The following is a 19,762-nucleotide window of genomic DNA, read 5'->3' as shown; positions in this document are numbered from 1 at the left end:
GTCCAGACGTAAGTAAGTCCAGGGAGATTGGTCAAACACATGAGCCAATGAAGCACCGGTAACCGACATACTTAAAAACATGTTTAAAACATTAACAATAACCAACAAATGACGCTGCATTTAAAGTAAGCATGTCTTTTTTAATCCATAATTTAATTCCAAAATAATTTAATAATTTATTGAATACAATCTTGTTCTAATAGTAACACAATTAATTTGGTTAGACAGTACATTAGGTTGAGCTGTATAATTTGGTTATATGTGAATTTTAATTGTAGTTATTTAAGTCATTAATACTAACATTATTCCAGTCTAAATAGTGGATTCATAATGACGTTATTACACTCTATAATAAATTACACAGTGAAAAGTAACATGTCATTATTTATATTGTTTATATTATGGTGTTTTTGCATTCTAGATGCCAAAAGGAAAGCCAAAAGCATATTACAACTGTTTTTGTGTCATTATTTAGATTGTGAATTGAAACCCTCCAAATGCAGTACTTGTGAAGAATTCTACAACACAGGATTTGTTCAAACAAAACATTATGATGTTGGGACTGTAAAATCTGTAGCTGATTCCAGCCAAAACCTTTCTGAAAAAGAAGCTGACAAAATAAAATTTGACCTTGCTGAAGAATGCCTTGTTTTTGTCATAAAAACATGGTATCAACATGGTTCTTGTTTGACTCGAGGTAAGACAATTTCCCAAAACCTGCCGTAGCCCTTAAAAGGCCAGTTTCAGTAATCTTGTTTATTTTTTGTCGTTTTTGCTTTGTTTTGCCTCATACTGCGACTTACCTCTTGTGCTGAAAGTCGGCCATGACCTCGATGTCCGAGGGCAGCGTCAGCACGAAGATGTCCAGCGTAACGGAGAGCTCGTTCAGATCCACCGCCTGAAGGGCCTCAGCATTCTCCAGGCAGGAGATGACCTCACCTGGTGTCACAAGAAAAGTAAAATCATAACAATTTTACAGGACCCCATGAACCTCTCTCCAAGGCTGGGGCTGCTGACCCCAGTTTGAGAACCCAAAAACATTATTTGATCCACTCTCATCCGACTACCTTGTGCTCAAAATCACATGTTGGCAGCTCAAACTAAGTGTCGTCATCTCTACGTCATTTGAACGTCGACGCCGCTTCTTCCAAAAGAGATGTTGATTTACCTGAGACCACCCAAGTAAACAAGGCCTATTGACGTTATAATTGACGGCTGCTCACCGAGGCAGGTGGGCAGCGTCCGCACGGGCATGGACCCGTGGCAGCTCTTCAGGTTGACGGAGCAGGTGAGGTGCACGAAGAGAGGGGGCATCTCCAGCAGCGCGCCCTCGGACTCCAGCAGCGACTCCCCGTCCAGGATGCTGAAGGAGTCCTCGTCCTGGTTGACGGTGTCTGAGTCGGAGCGCGACCCGTCGTCCCCGTCCCCCTCCAGCGACTTGGCGCCCCCGCTCTCCTGGTACTCCACCTCCAGGTCGGTGTCGCTCTCTGTCACGATGCAGCAGCCGGAGAGGTTTCCTGCACGGAGCGGGAGCGGTGTCAGAAACGTCACAAGTCTTCCTTTATCTCATTTTAGTCCTTTTGGATGTGTGCAAAGGACTAAAAACAGGAAGCAAGCACACGTGATACACATGATAATCCAATATTCAATGGCGTTGGGCTTTTTTTTTTTCTTGAATAAGTTTGAGTTTTATCGCAGACATCAGTTGGCTGTTGCTGTTTTGTAGTTAATTCCACATTCAATGGATAAATGTCAACAAGCCCAAGGGCTTTTTAGGGCTGTTTTTCGGACTTTATCCTCACCGTCCTCAGTAGCCGGCTCTGCGTCGGACACCACCTCCTCGCTGGCTCTCCTCTCCTCCCCCCCGTCTGAGTCCTCCTGTAGGGCAGAGCACACCGTATCAACTCCACGACCGACCGGCGGTGAGGCGCAAGACGGAGCCACGTACATCTGGAATTGCTTCGGTGGTTCCGTTAGACTGCAACGGTCCACTTTGAAACCATCTTTCTGACGTTGCTGGTCGGTAAATGACCTGAAAGAGAGCGAAGCCAGACAGTGTGCTGTCCACTCACCTCCTTCTTCGATGATGGTGGGCAGTAGAAGAAGTAGTGGGGGCTTGAGGCCACCGTTTTAAAATACTGAGATCCGACCTCTGTGAATTTATCCTGTTGAAAAGAGAAGGTTTTACAGTTTTTTAGGGACCTTGTTCTCAGGGCACATCCGCTTCTGATCAAAAGCAGCCAAAAAACAAAGGCTGGGATAGAATACTCTTTTACAAATGCAACGGTTCTTTATTTGATTGCCAGTTAGCAATTTATTGTTGCGGCAGTTTTTAATTAGCACCCACCGAAAAAAATGCTACGGTAGTTATTATCTACAAAGGCCTTGGAAAAAAAAATTAAAAAAAATAGAACACTATCTATTTAATTGTTTATTTTCATGTGTTAATTTAACAGTGCCTAATACTGAAGCATTAGAATGTGATTATGGGACTAGTCATAACCTTATCTTTACTTGTAGAAACATTTAAATGCTCATCATCGCCTAAGGAACAAAATAAACCGTATCACGGTCTACTGCCCACATAACAAAAAATGCAAAAATAAAGAAATTTACCTCAATACATTTTCGAGGAAGATACAAAGCTCTTTTATAGTATTTGCTTGTCTCTAAATTCCCTGTAACATCGTGACGCTTTAAACATATTTACAAAAGCATTTAATATCTAAAAAAATGTAATAGCTAAAAGTCATTATTATAAGCATCTCGATAAAGTCAACTGCTCAATAAAGCACTATCTTATCTTATCTTATCTAGTACCTGTATTATTTTGTGCAGGTCTGGATACACCTCACACTTGTGCTGTGTCTGAAGCAGCGACAGGGGGAATTCTGGGATCTTGGGCGTCTTGTGCTCATCTAAGATGAGCGGAGAGGCTGGAGCCGAAGACTTGTCCCTCGAGTCGGCTTCACTCACGTCCTCGGTGTCAATACTGAGGATAACCACATGAAATAATATTCATTCATGTTATACATCGCACTTGCATGACGGCGTCACTCCGACAGGATCTAGCGCTCACCCTTTTCTAAACTTAAACTGTCACAGCAATGAAATCTGATTCATTTAATCTTCCCCCCAAAGGTACAGTAGGCTATATGTAATTTATAATGAATTGTGCATTTGTTGCCCAACAGTGCTTATATTGGTGCTTATATTAGTGTTTGGGGCTGTCCAACAACGGAGGTCTTCATCATAAGTAATTAGGATATTTTTGTCTGGAGCTTAAAATAAATTCAGAGTAGTCTGGTCCCGTGAATGAGTCACCTTTCAACTTGGAACATACACCGGTGTGGAGAGGTAAAGCCATCTTGTGGGAAAATGGATCCTGAATTAGAAACACTGTGTGTTGACGTGGTCACAGTGTTATAAGTAGCACCACGGTGCAGGACCACAAACTATCAGGGAACAACAGATTATTTTCTTTCAAAACCTCAGTAAAGCGTTTTGGCATTGGAACATTTAATTCAAGAACTTCCAAGCACTTTTCTAAGCACTATTTTTTCCATTGTCAAGGACTTCACACAAAATAAACATAATCGGATTCGGTGGAAAGAAGATTACGTTGCAATTTGAATAACGTCTTTTTTTCCCCCACTGACATTGCAAGCACTTCAGCACAAAGGGGCTATTTTCAGGGTATTGCAGCACTCGGACTCATGGACCTGGCAAGAACCCTGGTAACGTCAACTTTTGTTGCCAATTTTCAACATTCATTTTCACATTTTGCTGTAAATGTCCTACTCCGTCTGTCTGTCCGCTATGTGATCGTATAACTCAACCTGGAGGAGGAGGCCAGCACGGCCCTCCCTTGCTCCTCGGCCTCGCCGATGACGAAGGTCGGAGGGTTCCCGGAACGCCGGGCGGGAGCCTCGCCGCTTTCCCGAAAGACCCGCACGTGGCCACAGAGTGTCTGCAGGAAGGAGGTGATGTCTATTTCCTGGAGGGACTCCTCGCAGTAGTCCATCGCCGTCAGGACGTCCTGCGAGCTGATGCTGTAGGACTGCTGCAAGCTCCGATACACACCTGCGGGAGCAGCAGAAAGCACATTAAACCAAATAACTGGCAACGCTGCGAGCATTGTGTCAAAGTGTATTTATAGAGGTTTTATTATATATAGACATATTTTGTAACTCTAAATGTTTTGATTATCTCAACACAAGAGCTCATTTCCATGAGTAAATTTGTTAATTAGTCCATTGGTCAAACATTGGTTTCGAATAATGTTTTTAGGATTAGACGCCGATTTTGAAAACAACATCCACTTCAAAACATTTTCTACCTCACTTCATATTCTGATTTGATCGCGGAGCAGACAAGGCAAACCTTGGACAACAGCGGGAGGAGCGCTTTATTTATTCTGAAGAGACCGGAATCGGAGTCTCCTCAGGGGTCAAAAAAAATAAGAACCCAGACAAAGTTCCACCTTGTGTGATTTCAAAAAAAAAAAAAAAATGGGTAAAGAAAGAACTAACCATGTGTCTGGTTCAGTTTTTCAATATGGATCACTTGTGGACGTTAAGTAAAGCATTAACAGACGAACACAGTGAGAAGAACTTAAGGGTGAAACACAGTCCACAACACTGAAATTAAAACCATCCTTATGAAGAAATAAAAAAAATTTAAAAAAGGTCGAGTCACCCTTGACATAGCTCTGGTGGTAATGCTCTTGGAGGAGACAGCAGTAGTTGGCCAGCTCTTTGTGCTTGTGGGACTGAGCCAGGACATCCGTCCAGGAGGATGTGCTGCTGCGCTCCTGGGACAGCGACCTGGCAGGGGGGCCAAACACAACGGACACAAAGCCAATCCAGCATTGTTAACAGCGAAGCAAGCTCAGGCCTGTCAAGGACCTCTACAAGCCATCGGTCCTCATGTCTCTAGAATCAGGCTTTAAACTACACTATCTACAAGTATCTCGGGCAATCAAGTGCATCATACTCTGGTTTTTAATTTAGAGTTTTATGTGTATGTGGCTCAAGTTGAAAATGAAAGTAAACGTTTGACAGGAAGCCAGATAAAGAAAGCGGCGTGCCCTTGAACATTTTAGAAATGTAAAAAAAAAAAAAAACACGAAAAAGGGATGCGCTGTCACAGCACGCCGTTGTGGTGGACGTTAAACTCATCACTCGCGGGGAACACCAAGACAAAACAATTTAGGCGATGGACAGCGAAGCCGCTGGAGGAGCAGCGCAAGGATCCCAGACACCCACTGCAGAGGCAGAATCATCCAGGAAAAAACCATGACACAGCAAAGAAACAGGCAGGAGGAAAAGGATGGACTTAAGCGGCTCCGGCATCCTTGTTTGGTGTTGAAAATAATCATTTCCGAGCATTAGGTATCACTTGTCCTGAACATACAATGGGCAGTACCACACCCTTACCTCCTGTTCTGTAGCTACAACAAAGCCGGTGTAGGAAAAATGAGCAAGAGATCTGAGGGGGCGATAACTTGCCAAGCCCGCTAGACACTGCAGAGCAACACGGTTTCCCCATTCCAAAGGCCTACAGTAGGTGCCCTCCCGTTAGAGGTCGGGCAGGTCTACATTGCAGAGGGGGAAGAAGAAGCGCGGCCAGAAGAACCAAACATTGCTACCTGTGCTTCATCTGCTGATAAATTTCCCAGGAGTCAGCCTCTTGAGGTCTATTCTCAACCAAGGAGACAACCAGAAATGTACACGTTAAACGGTTACACACAGACCTTACGACAAAGGGGGCAAACGCTGATGGCTATGACTTTTAAAAATGGTAACGCTCAATATAAAATTAGAGAGCCAAGAATTTATACCATCACAAAAACACTCCTGGAACTATGTAGGGTACAGCATATCTCTGCAGCCGGCTGTTTTCTCCTTTTGCTACCTGAGGAAAATGTCCCGAGGCAGACGGCTGGACTGGGGGAAGACCAGCTGGTCCTTCAAGTGGTCCAGGGAGCAGCTGTATACATAGACAGGGCACCGCAGCTGGCTGACGCTGGTGCTCCTCTGCAGGGACTGCTGCCTGCCGAAGCTGATGTGGAAGTTGCTCTTCTGCGGCTCGGAGAACTGGACTCCCTCCCTCTCTCCCAGGACTAAAGGCAGCCATTTTAAAAGCAGGCAGAGAATCGGTGTGAAAAAAAAGCTGGTGCTGCAGTTACCCAATGAAGACAGTCAGTGGGGTGTTTACCTGAATCCAGAGTCTCCGTCTCGCTCTCGGACGCCCTACTGTCCCAGCTGTCTTGTTCCGGGCTCAGGCAGTCGGTGGGCCCGCCCTGGCCGTCTGAACCTGCGGAGGGCACTGGGGACCTGAGGATGTGGGGCCTGCTGCCAAAGCCCCTGTGCAGCCCGCTGGACGGGAAAGGTCCTGCCTCCGACCGCTCAGCCCTGCCAGTAGAGGATGACACGGTGTCGCCCTGCGACATGCTTGGCGGGTCGTCTTCCTGGGTGCTGCTGATGTTGCCCTGAGCCTCTGTTCCCAGCTCTGAAGACATCAACATCACAAGGTCTGGCAAAGAGAGGAATAAACAAAAGCACTTTTGCTTAATTAAAGTCAGTTGAGGTCACTAGCTGGTTCAATAAGCTCTGTTCTGTAGCACTTTAGAACACTCATATATTTTATTACAATTAATTATTCATCTACAAAGCATTGGTTATATCTGTGTATTTCAGATAATATGAGCCATAACCACACAATCCTCTCAATCTTTAAAATGCAGCAACCTAGATAACGCTTTGCACCATACAAAGATTTACATTTAACCTAGATTTTAAGAAAGTACCAACATTTTTGACACAATTCAGCCTTGTAATTAAAATACATTCCGTATTACGAGAGCCTTCCTTCCTAAATGTGGCATGCAGGTGGTCGATATTGGTCGGCATTATTAACCTGTGAACGTAGCAGGGAGGAAGGTGAGCAGGATCTGCTGGGAGCTGATGTACTTGGCGTAGCACCGCCACTGTGGCACACAACAGCTGCTCTCCTGCTGGACAGGCTCCTCATCCACAAGGTCTGCATTACTGAAACTCTGCCCAGGAGGACACACAAAAACACATGCACACACAGCACTGAAAAACAATGATTTGACACAAGCTAATTAAGATACAGGTATATCATAAATAATCATGCAAACTGTATGATGCATAATACATCATATTGAGGACTGATTTATTCAGTAAAAATAACAATGCTATATTATTTACATTAAGAGTAGTAATTAAAACGTCAATGTGATTTTTGACCACTAGGGGGAGCGCTAGTTAATCACACACTAACAAAAAAGAAAAACCTGAATATATAGCATCCCTGACCGATGTAAATCTTGTAAAAGGTAGTCCAAGATAAATTTCTTTGTCTAACTTTATTTTTATTCAGAGAACAGGGCTTTGTTATTGTCACTTTTTGCTTGAAGTTTTACTTTGAATGATTTGAATGACATCCTGAATAAAAATGGCAAATACTTGGAAGTGCCAATAAAAATGAAAAAAAATACTTGTTTACTAGTGAAGGTAGAGTATTGGGAAAAATGTATTTATAGAGACCAGTTTACCTGTAAGGTGCTTGTGGACCCTGTAACTTCCTGGCTGCTACTGATGGTGTGGAAGGACATTGTTGTGTCCTGCCTGTCTGGTTGCCTAAGGCACTCCTCTGGAAAGAGCAAAGTACCCACCAATGGACGGATAGTTAGGAACTACAAATAAACCTCCACCGACATCACAGAGGTTTGTTTGTGCATCAGAGGCTCTGAGAGGTAAATGCAACGGTTGTCTACATAAGCTTGATGACTAGCCATGCAGACAGGACCGGTACTGGCGTCTCTGGTGTCTGTGGCCAGCATGTGTGACCCAAGCTGCAGCACACCATAAGATGTCATGAAGTATCTTAATGAATTGCATTTTTTATAAGACAATGATGACCTTCAGAACATAGATGGCACCTACAATGTAAAAACTCTACCATGTGAGGAATTTTGAAGTAAGAAGTAATCCATTGCACCATTCACCATTCAGCCATAACATCAAAACCACCTTCCTAACATTGTGTAGGTCCCACCCATGTCACCAAAACAGCTCTGACTTCACAAGACCTCTGAAGGTGTCCTGTGGTATCTGGCACCAAGACATTAGCAGCAGATCCTTTATGTTCTGTAAGTTGCGAGGGGAGGCCCCCATGGATCGGGCTTGTTGTTCCAGCACATCCCAGATTGAGATCAGATTGAGATCTGGGGAACTTGGAGGCCAAGTCAATACCTTGAACTCTTTGTCGTGTTCCTCAAACCATTCCTGAACAATTTTGCAGTGTGGCAGGAAGCATTATCCTGCTGAAAGAGGCCACTGCAGTCAGGGAGTACCGTTGCCATGAAGGCGTGTACTTGGTCTGTAACAATGTTTAGGGAGGTGATACGTGTCAAAGGAACATCCACATGAATGTCAGGACCCAAGGTTTCCCAGCAGAACATTGCCCAGAGCATCACACTGCCTCCACCGGCTTGCCCTCTTCCCATAGTGCAGCCTGGTTCCATCTCTTCCCCGGGCACTCTGACGAGTTTGCAGCTACGCAGCCCCATACGCAGCAAGCTGTGATGCACTGTGTGTTCTGACACCTTTCTATCATAGCAGCATTAACTTTTTCAGCAATTGTGTGCTTCAGTAGCTCTTCTGTGGGATCAGACGAGACGGGCTGGACTTCACTTCCCGCGCGCATCAATCACCCATGGGGGTTCATGACCCTGTCGTCGGTTTGCCGGTTGTCCTTCCTTGGACCACTTTTGGTAGGTACTAACCATTGCATACTGGGAACACCCCACAAGACCTGTCGTTTTGGAGATGCTCTGACCCAGTCGTCTAACCATCACAATTTGGTCCTTGTCAAAGTCGCTCAGAACTTACACTTGCCCATTTTTCCTGCTTCCAACACATCAACTTCCAGAACTGACTGTTCACTTGCTGCCTAATATATCCCACCCCTTGACAGCTGCCACTGGAACCAGATGAGCAATGTTATTCACTTTACCTGCCAGTGGTGTATGGACTTTATGTGGCATGGTGGATCAGTGGTTTGCAAGCAAAAAGGTTCTGGATTCGAAGATGACAAGGGCCTTTCTGTCTCAGGTTCTCCCTGTGTTCACATCCAGTTGTGCTGGTTTCCTCCCACAGCAAGTGATGTGCATGTTCGATAAATACTCCTGCCGTTGCACTTGACCACGGCAGTGGCTCTAGAACTGGAGTTGGTCCCTAGGTGCCATGCTGTTGCTGTCCAATGAATGGGTCTAATGCAGCAGTTAAAAACTTTACTTCTAAAGGCTGCAGAAATTCAGTGAAGAGGTTAAACGTGTACAACATACTCTATTCGGTTTCTTTTGCCGAAAGGAGAACAGATAATTGAACAGAAAGGCAAAAACCCAGATCTAATTTAAACGCTGAAGCTTTTGAACCTTTTGAAAAGGTTTAACAGCACAGGTGTTTGCCATGGGCTTAATCTTTGTCTGGGCTGTAATTAAAGACAGATTAAGGGTTAGATGGAAACTCTGAGTCAAATCACATCTGTGAGTATAGGTGTGTATTGGTGTTGGATATTGCAGCACTTTTTGGCACTATTTCCTCCATACTTTCTATCCGCTGTCATTTATTAACTTGTTCTCACCATTAGGCGTAAATGTTTAGTTGTCTATGCTATTGATTATACAAATGAACTTTAACCTGAGATTTAAGATTTAAGACTGACCGGCTGAGGAACTTGGGTTGCGAAGGTGAAGGACTGTATCTTTGTACTTCCACACACGATGCACATACCTTTAATGAAGGGCAACGAGAACGGCGCGGCGTTCCCTTCCCGCTCGCGCTCCAGGATGTGGTGCATGAGGAGCACATGGTCGGCGTCGGCCAGCGGGATCTCTCTGTCGCTCAGGTCCTGTTCCATACTGCTGTGGAACAGGCCGAGCAGGAGGTCATTGGGAAGACACGGCAGGCTCTGGTTGGGCTCCTCGCTCTCCACTGGGATTGGACAAAATGAATGAAGTGAGACCAATCAGGCAGAGATAATATATCTTCGAAAGAAGGGAATCTTGTCAAAGTAATTACCATTTCAATGTGGTTTTTGACCACTAAAGAGTGTACGAGTTAATTATAATCTGACCAAAACAAACAATGCCAAATACTTTGTATCCCTGATTTATTTGTCTAACATTATATTTAATCAGAGAACAGGGCAACTTTGTTCCAATTTTTTTTCGTGTGTGTGTGTTTCACAAAAAAGTACACAATTGTATAACTTTCACATCAAATAGATGTTTTCATTATGGGTTTTAAGAAAAAGGTCTATGGTGACAACACACTATTTGAGACCCATATACTCAAACGCAGACCAAATGTCATCCTGAGACAAGATGTTATTTTCAAGTTCATAGAGATCTCAAAGCACTGTCGTCACGGCAATTACAGCACCTTGAAGTACATCCTCGAGGATCTTAGCGTTACCTCTGCTGAAGGTGAAAAACAAAAGCTCAATCTGCTGGCACTTGGGGAGCAGCTGGATGAGGTCAAACTGGAAGGGAACCGTTTGGATTCTGTCTTCTGACGTAAGGGATCCTCCCCCACCTAAGCGAAGAAGAACCAAACATCAACAGCAGATTCCCGTCTAAACAAACTTCCCAACGTGCTTTAAAATGATCAGCTTCCTGACTTGACGTCGTATGTCCAGGTCCATCTTTCACTTTGATTGTAAATTACCTGATATTATGCATTCAAAATCCTATTTTCAGCTCATCAAGACAGTTATTGCGTGTTATACTGTATATAGGCTCTGTGTTTATGTAGCTTGACTGTGCATATCTGCCCGAACCTTAAATGATTCAATTTTTCTTTTAATCTATTTACCAAATGTAAAACCAGAGTGTGTTTTTTGGCAGGGCAGATTATGGCTTACCTGCCACATCCTTGAGGTCTGTTGGTGGACAGTACATCTGGTCCTTATTCTGACACATCTGGCTCAGATACTCAAACGTCATCATGGTGGAAATGCAGGCCAAATCCCTCGGGAATATCTGTCACAACACAGTTGCCCACCATGAAACAACTTCTCACACAAAATATATCATCTATATACACACAATTAAGAAGACTTTTATGGCCTTGTTATAACAATTCTTGACTTGCTGTTTTAACCGTTTATACGCACCGCTTGGGGAATCTCTTGGTACTTGAGGCCGTTGAGGTGGCGATGCTGGTCGCTGGAGCTCTGCATCGTGCCAATCTGCGGCTCCACCCAGCACTCCGTCACCAAGTTCAGCTCCGTGTCCATGTCGATGGCCTCCACCTCTGTGTCGTTGTCATCATCAGTGGAGAAACTGGCTCCCACCAAACACAGGGCAGACGTTGCATACACAGCCGCATAGATACACACACAGGCCGTGAGGGGTCTTCCTCTACATCCACACTCAACTAACAAGCTCATTCAGAATGATATCATTCCGGGTGCCAGAATGGAAGCTGAGCAGCACATCATAGGGTGCTCTAAAAAAAGCGAGGTTCATTTTCAAATGACCATCCTTTAAAACCAAATTCCACTGATGGTCCCATCTTATCTCGAAAATGCATCACGACCAAAAGACTTTCTTAGGGTGTGGCACCGTCTTATCAAAATGCAAGTACAGAAGCTCACAGTTCCATGCGAGAGTCCACAGCAGCATTAAACCTGAATCACTGTGATCAAAAAAAAAATTGCTTCCTGCCGAAGAGATATATGTAAACTAATAACAGGCAAACCAACAAAGCAATCCCATAAATGTAAACTTCTGGCTACTAACACAACTCAAACCATTTGAAATGAATGACTATCAATAACCTACTCATACATAGAGTATAGAGATAGAGATTTACAATTTTTTTTTAAGAAGTACAAAGTAGGTTTGGGACAACAGTGGAAAATCAGCAGAGTGTGTGAACTTTATCGCAGGGTGGGGCCCCATGTGGATGCACATTCAGCTGCTGTTAAGATGGTGATTCTACATGTAAAACAACAGGTACGACTGGCTTGGCGTATATCATTTGGCACCAATATTTCCTGTGCCAGACATGTGCCCAGCAACTAGTGCAGAATAACCTCCCAGACGGGGGAGGGATGGACCCACCTGTCCTTGGTGGAGTTAGAGTGAGGTGGGAACAGGATGTACTGGATGATGCATGAGTGACTCTCTTTGTCAGTGTCCAAAGACATGCCCTTGGATTGCAAAAAGACATTGCAAACAAATTAGTACACGCAACAGGTTCAATTGACAGCGAAAGGCATGGCTAGAAGTTAGGTTAATTCGTTAATTCGTTAGTTTGTTCGTATCAGTCAGTTGTTTTTTTTGTTTTACCTTCACTGGAAGCTCCAGAACCATGTTTACGATGCCCTCTCCGCTGGCCGCATAATGAAAACCTTCCGACAGACGGATCCTGAAATTTAAATTGAAAAGCTGCTAAAAACTACTTCTTTACTGTCCTTGCCAGCTGGCTAGAAAGTAGCTCAAACCAAATCAGGGTTCATTCTGTCATTACAAAACAAAATGCAAGGACTTTCAAGTACCTTTTTGAGCACAATTTATTTCCATTTTCAAGGACTTCCCGAAAAAAACAAACACAGACCAAACCAAACCATTAGCCAATTTTCACTGTGACCTTTATGAATTAAAATATAATATGAACTTTGTCTCATTGTCTATTATTTATATTACTATATCTATTATATCTATATCTATAGATATACATATATATCGATAAATCTGTGAATCTATGATTAATGTCATTGACATCTACTATTATAAGTGTCTATTTCCAACAATGCTGGATTACATGTACATTTCCCTGGAATAATCAATGTTGTAAAGGCAATTCTGAAAGTGGTTTATTATGTTACGAGTTGAATAACAAAACCAGGGGGAATATCACAGGTTTTCAATGATGCCGTTATTTCAATGACTTTTCAAGCACTTTAGCCCATAAGGGGGCTATTGTCAAGGTACTCCAGGACTTAAATTTCTGAGGATGAAATTCAAGCACTTCAAGCAGCTCCAGGACCTGGGTAGGAAGCCTGGCAAATGGAAGGAACTCACTCGGACAGCATAGAGAGGATGTGAGCCACGGCCTGTGTGGGTACCGTGGGCCCCTGGCTCCTCTGGACTGCCCAGACCCAGCGCCGGTGGAGGAAGTAGCGGGACAGCGAGGCCAGGGTGGAGGACGCCATGCGGCTGGCGGCCATGCTGAGCGGGGTGCCAGTGCCCAGCGCCTGCGGGAAGTTCTCCATGTTGAGGATGAAAGGTGTCTGGAAATCCAAAGGCAGCTTCTCATACCTGCGGGACAGTGAATGGCCGCTGGGCTGAAATACTTCAAGTGGATAAATACTCATCCATGGTTATAATTTTGCTACATTTCTTAAAATAGTGTCCACGACACTTTTGTGGACACCTTTTACACTAAAAAGAATATTTCTGTGTGTATTCACTTTTAATACGTCCCGTGATGAAGATTAAAAAATAATAATAATAATGGCTTCATGCATTATTAGAGATGGTTTTGGACTGGGGCTGAGGATGGCCATTATACTGTGCAGGTATGCAGTATCTTTCAACGTCAACATTTTCATGATATAAAATTCCCCCAAACATGAAAAGGATACATGACGGTCTTTAAATTAAAAGTTTAACACCAGATGTGAATTGTTCCTGAATTGTCGTTTTTTTCCTCACAGGTATAAATTTGTATTTTTGGCTCGGGCAGACCAACCTTATAAGCAGCTTCTCCAGGGGCTTATTCAGCACCACCACGCAGGCCCGGTCAGACAGTATGGGCTTGGGGGCAGGCACAGACGGGGATTTGGACGGGGACAGCTGTCCCAGGATCTTCCTCTTGGTCTTGGGAGTGGCCTCTTTGTTGTTTTGAACGCGGTGGGGGAAACGAAGTTTTAGGATCTGCTCTCGCAGCTCGTCCACGATCTGCCGAAAAAAAAAAAAACAGAAACCGGCAGCTTTCATCAATGTTGGGTTCACGCCTTAGAAAATCTCTAGGTGAACACTGATAAGGGGAAAAGGGTTATAATAATGCAGGCCTGGTTGTAAGTTTTTCAATGCCATGAGAAAGGTAAATCATTACCAAGTTGATTTGAGAGGGACAAAACGACGATTGAGCATCAGCTCATGAGCATATCCTCCCAATGTTTGGATTGATTTCCAGTACCTTGTTCCTGATGTGGGCTAGCGTGCCGATGGGGAAGCCCAGACGCAGCACCATGCAGGGGGCCTTGGAGATGAGACGCACCAGGTAGAAAGAGGTAGGCGGAAGCTCGGGGGAACTGCAAGAGAGCCCAGTCCATTTTCATTGTTCATGTCTCCTATTAAAAGGAAAGCATCCCTAACTTTGGCTTTAGAATTGTCCTGTGAAATACTGTGAACTCTCCGCACCTAAAAGTGCATTTGTCATCATGGACAAATCTCTATGGCTCTATTAGTCCGTAAATTGGATATAAATGTGACATATTGTTTTTTTCTCATGTGGTATTTTCTGCACTATTATTTATAATATATTTGTGATAAATTCATGCCCTCAAATTTTTTTTTATACAAAACTGAACTTCATTTTTGGAACTCATTTAAATGTAGGCATTTCTCTCTCTCTTTATACGGATGATTCTATTATTAATTATTATTTTGTTATTATTTTATTATTATTTTATTATTATTTATCTTTATATATCTATTAATTTATCTATTATTATTTTGTTATGATTATGATTATGATTATTATTATTATTATTATCATCAACTCTATACAGGATTCTTTTTCTTTATTTCTTAAGCAATGAGGCTTTCGAGCTTTCAGTTTGGACTTCATATTCTGAACTGCATCCTTCAGCACAGGTTCACTGATCTTGTCCTTCGTCTCTGTGAATGCGGTTGAGTTTGGTCTTGGACCCAGAGACTCAGTCGTGTTTCCATGGTGACGGTTGTAGGACCATCTCTACCGACTCACCTGTAGATCAGCTTGATGTAGGAGTAACCCTCCACTAGGACGAAGCTGCTCCAGTCTCTCAGGAGCGACGTGAGGGCGGAGTGGGAGATGCGGCACTGGATAGTGCTGAAGCGCCCGTTGTTGCCGGCGGTGTGAAGGTGTTTAGGCGCCGGCCTGCGAAGAAAAAACTTAAAATGTATTAACTGCAAGAAAAAAAAGAAAAAAGAGCCCAACATGTAGGGGCGGCTTCGCGGACACAGACTAGGCCTGATCTTAGACTAAATCACACTTTTAATCTGGACTAACTGAAATGGCCTTTCTCAGTCAGGGTTTAAAATAGTCTCAGACTTGCCCTGGTCTGGGTTTAAAAAAAATCTGATTTCCAGGAGGAAGATTAGAGGTAATCTAGGTCTAAGAGAAGGCTTGAATTAAACCTGGTCAGAGGCAGGTTTATTTTTGGATAAATAATGACAGAAGGAGCTGAGAAGTCCTTCATTACCTTAGTCTCGGACTTTATTAGTCCTCTAATCTAATCTAAAATTAAGCAACGTCTCAGAAAGACATTTTTTAATACTGGATTCAGTAATCGGATTATTTAAGTTCCGATTTAGATTAAACCCCATCTGCGAACCCACCCCATAGTCTAACGGCATTTATCTAGTCTAGTCTTTAGTCTAACTTTGGCATTATTTTTTTCTTGGGGTTTAAAAATCTTTTCAGTTCATTGCGCCCTCTATTCGCCTACAGGAGAAACTTGGTGACCGACCGGCATCGCTACGGGAGAATTTCAATCTATTGTGAAGAGCTGGGTTTTAAACGCCGCTGGTCGCTGTAATTGTTCTGAAATTGCTTCAAGTCACCCGCATTTTATCATCGATTTTGTGTTTTTGTATATTTTTTGCATTGCTGCCAACCTACCCGGTCTAAATAAAGAAACAAAAATGACTTGAAGAATTAAAATGTAAAATGTAGTAAAATAAAAAAACTAAAGCAAGCCCAGACGCAATAACACAATACAAAAAAGGGGGAAAAGACATGTGTTTGGCTAATGGATTGCAGCCAGTGTATGATCTGCCGAATCGATGTTTGGCAAAGATCGTTTTTTTAATGGAACAGAGGCGGTACAAAGTACAGTACAGTACAAGTACTGTGGGGGAGGGTGTAAATGTAAATGCGCTCACATGTCGTGCTCCAGGATGATGGTGATGCGGTGCATGTGCAGCCATCTCTGCCAGAAGTTGGCATCCATAGAGAGGATGGGCTTCCAGTAGGACGCAAACAGAGACTGGGAGGAGTCTTTGGATCCACTGTGCTGCAAAGACAGAACCTGGAAAAAAACAAAAAAAAACAAAAAACAAAGATGAATCAACACGCTTCCAAAAATCGAAGCGAAGTTAAATTGTGGGATAGGGTTTCGAAATGTCCTGCAAAATATTCAAAACATGTTAAAGTTGACTGACTACTTCAAACTACATTTTTTTCCCACATAACCTAAAGTTTAGTTCTGGGTCTCAGGTACCGTTCAGTACACTGAAATATGGTGACAGTACCGGAGTTGTGGAGCCCGGGGGGATGTAAAACAGCGGAACCCCATTTTTGGTGCTTTCTGGGATCATGTAGTTCTCGGGATGCGAGTTGAAGGCCTGCAGGTGCACCAGCATTTGATCCGTCTGGTTTATGCTTTGAAGGTAAGAGACATGCGTTTAGAAGTGCAATCAGCAACTACAAATAAGCCATTTTACTGACTTGACTGACTTTTTAGAAACAGGGCTTCGAAATTAAGTTTGATCTTAACTTATCTGAAGAAATCGAGAAAATACCTTTGTCAAGTATGCACTTATTAAAGTAAAACAGTCGACACAGGAACTGGGAAGCATTAAAGTATTGAATAATAATAACAACGATAACAAATATATAGCAATACGCGGGGTTCAGCTTAGTCGTGTTAGATAAGAATTACAGTTTTCAGAGTTCCCGTAAAACACACCATCACTTCCTATTGACACCAATTACAAATCGTGCTGTCACTCGTCTTCATATCAGCATTATTACTAAAACGAGTTACAATATTACGACTTTCCATTGAAAGCTGCATCAGGTGACGTAATGACGCGGTGAGTCCTGGTGACATGCAGAATTACTACTACAAGCCGATACACTTGCTGTGTGTTATTCCTTTATCCTAAAAATGAGAAGGTGGCTCTCTACTACGTGTGGTGCACGGAGTCCTTCCTCACGGTGCCTCTGTGGAAGGAAATCACTCCGTGTGGAAGTTCCCAACAACACGGTTCCATTCAGACGGACTAAACACTGCATGTCCCTCAGAGACGTTTCATTAACTTCTTAAACTTGTGGGACTAAAATAAAACGGACACGATTCGGACCATTGCTCTGGAGCTGCAAGCCAACTCCACGAACAGGGAATAGGATTTTGGCTGTTTTTGACTCCTACAGTTTGTGTGGACTTACGTCTGGACCAGTCAACGTGCACTTACGTCCCTGCATGTTGCTCTTCTGGCGCTCAGTTTAAATATCCCTGAAGAACGGTGTTTTAACAATTACGATCGTTCCTGGATGACGCAGTGCGGACACAAAAGAAAAGGTTGGTTCCTCCGATGGTTCTTAGAACTTCTTGCGGTGCGAAAACGTCTCCTTTGAACGATTAGTTTCCGGGTTTTGTTCACCGCAGCAGGAGTTACAGTTTTCCGAGTTACCTTTGAACGCAGCCCCGGCTCATGCTGTCTGACTAGATGTCGCACTCGCAAGTGGCTGGAGGGGAACGGGTTTCGAAAGACAAAGCTTGGACTTATATAACTTCGGATGACGATGTCCCTCTCCTGAACCGAATTAAATTATAACAGTTGTTTACTCATTTCTGCTGTATGTATATCGATAAGGGCAGCCCCTTATTCAAGTCAACAAATCGAATCATCAGTCGGATACCCGTCAGTCGACTGAGATTTTTTTTGTTAGTGTGCGTTAGAATAACAGGATAAAACAGACCGAAGCTAACAGAAATGCACAGGGATAACATTTCAATGAGGAATTGTAAATAAGGGGAATCATAAATATGTTTTTTTATGTGTGAATTGTCCAGACACAGACGCGAACAGGGCTCTCCGTGTGTCCCGATCGTCGCGCCCCGTTTGCCAAACAAAACAACTAAAAAGGAACGGGGACGGGGCACGACTTGTAGGGATGGGCATCATTACGATTTTAACGGTAGAATGATCCTTATAATAATAAAAAAAAGAAGAAGAACAAGAACAAGACGAAGAAGACTAATAATAATAATAACAAAAATTATAAAACATAATAATAATAATAATAATAATAATAATAATACAAATAGTTGTTGTGTAAAAGGAACAGCCACCCTATTAGCTATTTGACAGTATGATATCTCTCAAAGATGATTTTTTTCGGATACACTGATTTGATTTGCTCAAAAAAGAACATTTCTGCTTACAAATACAATATTCTCCATCTCCGTCATTCAAGATAATAAATAAATGCCTTTTATATAAATGCCTTTTTTTTTTCAAATTAGAAAAGTTCATTTTTTTCTGTCTTTTTTTCTTGAGGATCTCTTAACCGCTCACCTCTGAAGGGTGTTCCAGAAGCGGCGGATGACAGTTGTGCGGTAGGGGCTGGTGATGGGCTTCTTCTGGGTGCAGCTGATGTCGTGCAGGATGTCGTAGCTGCCCTCCATGGTCACCTCCACCCGGGTGGTGCGCTGGGCGGGGTCCAGGGGCCAGCAGGCCGCCGCCAGGTACTCGATGCGCATGTTGTGCTTCCACAGCAACACCAGCTTCACCTCCAGCTGAGTCCCACCTTCAAACAGGAAAAACAGAAAATCTATTTTTCAACAGCAGAATTTGAAAAGCAATGAGAACTAAAAGGGTCGACAGCTGTTGGTTTGGGTTTTCAATGACTTTAAGAGCTTAGATTCCCATATTATATTTTCAGTATTTTACAAACAGACACACACACACTGAAGGATAATTCCCAAAAATAAAACAATCATACTGTAAGTCAGTGGATCTCCAAGACAATCGGATTAGCTCAGTATTTACAAGTCGTCGGTCAGTGACAAAACAAAGAGGGCTGCTAATCTCGACCCTGACAGGACAGCGACGCACGCGAGCGGCAGTTAAAGTTAGAACAACAGACGTAAGCTGGAACTGTAAGCTCAAGTTCAATGTGGCGATTTTACGTTTAGAAATGACATTGTGAGTAACATGGGATGTTTATATCTTTGTCCCTGGTGGAGTTCAAACAAGCTACTTGGCGTCGGTTTAGGAACCGTTTTCACATATATACACGTTTCTCCCGAGCGACCGTGACTCCTGTGTGGTTTGGGAAAGATGAGGCGGTATCAGCATCACTGTGATACTGAGTCAAATGGTCTCTCTTAATACCCCCCAATTCCAGGTGGCAGGGATTGTTGCTGTTTTTTTGTCGTTGACATACGTGTGTCTTTACCCTTGGTCAGGTTGATCTCCCTGATGGTGTAGCCCTCTCGGAGTCGCACGGAGACCACGCTGATCAGATGGGCGTGGACCTCCTTCTCGGTGTGCTTCTTCCTGCGCATCACCAGGGCGGGGTTCCCGCTGGCGGACACCAGGTGCTCGTTGAACAGCTTGTGCTGGGAAACTGAGGGAGGAAAGGAGATGAGATAAGATAAGAAAAGATGAGATAAGATAATATAAGATAAGATAGTACTTTATTCTTTATATTCCCCATAT

The 19,762-nt window shown here is 43.4% G+C and overlaps 1 protein-coding gene across 1 annotated transcript in view; it reads right to left on the bottom strand.

The window, feature by feature from the left end:
• szt2 (SZT2 subunit of KICSTOR complex) overlaps window positions 1-19,762 on the bottom strand; it is a gene marked incomplete at its 5' end in the record, with an annotated part of 88,124 nt that overhangs the window by 60,270 nt on the left and 8,092 nt on the right. Inside the window, 26 exons of the mRNA XM_080009282.1 lie at window positions 804-939; window positions 1,224-1,517; window positions 1,803-1,878; window positions 2,073-2,165; window positions 2,821-2,992; window positions 3,840-4,083; window positions 4,699-4,826; window positions 5,651-5,698; window positions 5,917-6,124; window positions 6,220-6,513; window positions 6,922-7,060; window positions 7,583-7,680; window positions 9,825-10,025; window positions 10,509-10,628; window positions 10,957-11,074; window positions 11,209-11,377; window positions 12,161-12,249; window positions 12,389-12,467; window positions 13,124-13,360; window positions 13,794-14,002; window positions 14,244-14,358; window positions 15,036-15,188; window positions 16,196-16,341; window positions 16,565-16,694; window positions 18,617-18,848; window positions 19,500-19,670. Of these exons, the coding sequence (XP_079865408.1) occupies window positions 804-939; window positions 1,224-1,517; window positions 1,803-1,878; window positions 2,073-2,165; window positions 2,821-2,992; window positions 3,840-4,083; window positions 4,699-4,826; window positions 5,651-5,698; window positions 5,917-6,124; window positions 6,220-6,513; window positions 6,922-7,060; window positions 7,583-7,680; window positions 9,825-10,025; window positions 10,509-10,628; window positions 10,957-11,074; window positions 11,209-11,377; window positions 12,161-12,249; window positions 12,389-12,467; window positions 13,124-13,360; window positions 13,794-14,002; window positions 14,244-14,358; window positions 15,036-15,188; window positions 16,196-16,341; window positions 16,565-16,694; window positions 18,617-18,848; window positions 19,500-19,670 (4,099 nt within the window). The remainder of the gene's footprint in view (window positions 1-803; window positions 940-1,223; window positions 1,518-1,802; window positions 1,879-2,072; window positions 2,166-2,820; window positions 2,993-3,839; window positions 4,084-4,698; window positions 4,827-5,650; window positions 5,699-5,916; window positions 6,125-6,219; window positions 6,514-6,921; window positions 7,061-7,582; window positions 7,681-9,824; window positions 10,026-10,508; window positions 10,629-10,956; window positions 11,075-11,208; window positions 11,378-12,160; window positions 12,250-12,388; window positions 12,468-13,123; window positions 13,361-13,793; window positions 14,003-14,243; window positions 14,359-15,035; window positions 15,189-16,195; window positions 16,342-16,564; window positions 16,695-18,616; window positions 18,849-19,499; window positions 19,671-19,762) is intronic.

The sequence above is a fragment of the Zeus faber genome (assembly GCF_960531495.2).
Source record: "Zeus faber genome assembly, chromosome: 1".
NCBI lineage: Eukaryota > Metazoa > Chordata > Actinopteri > Zeiformes > Zeidae > Zeus > Zeus faber.
Note: the sequence above shows the minus strand (reverse complement) of the source record. Positions and strands in the feature narration are given on the sequence as shown.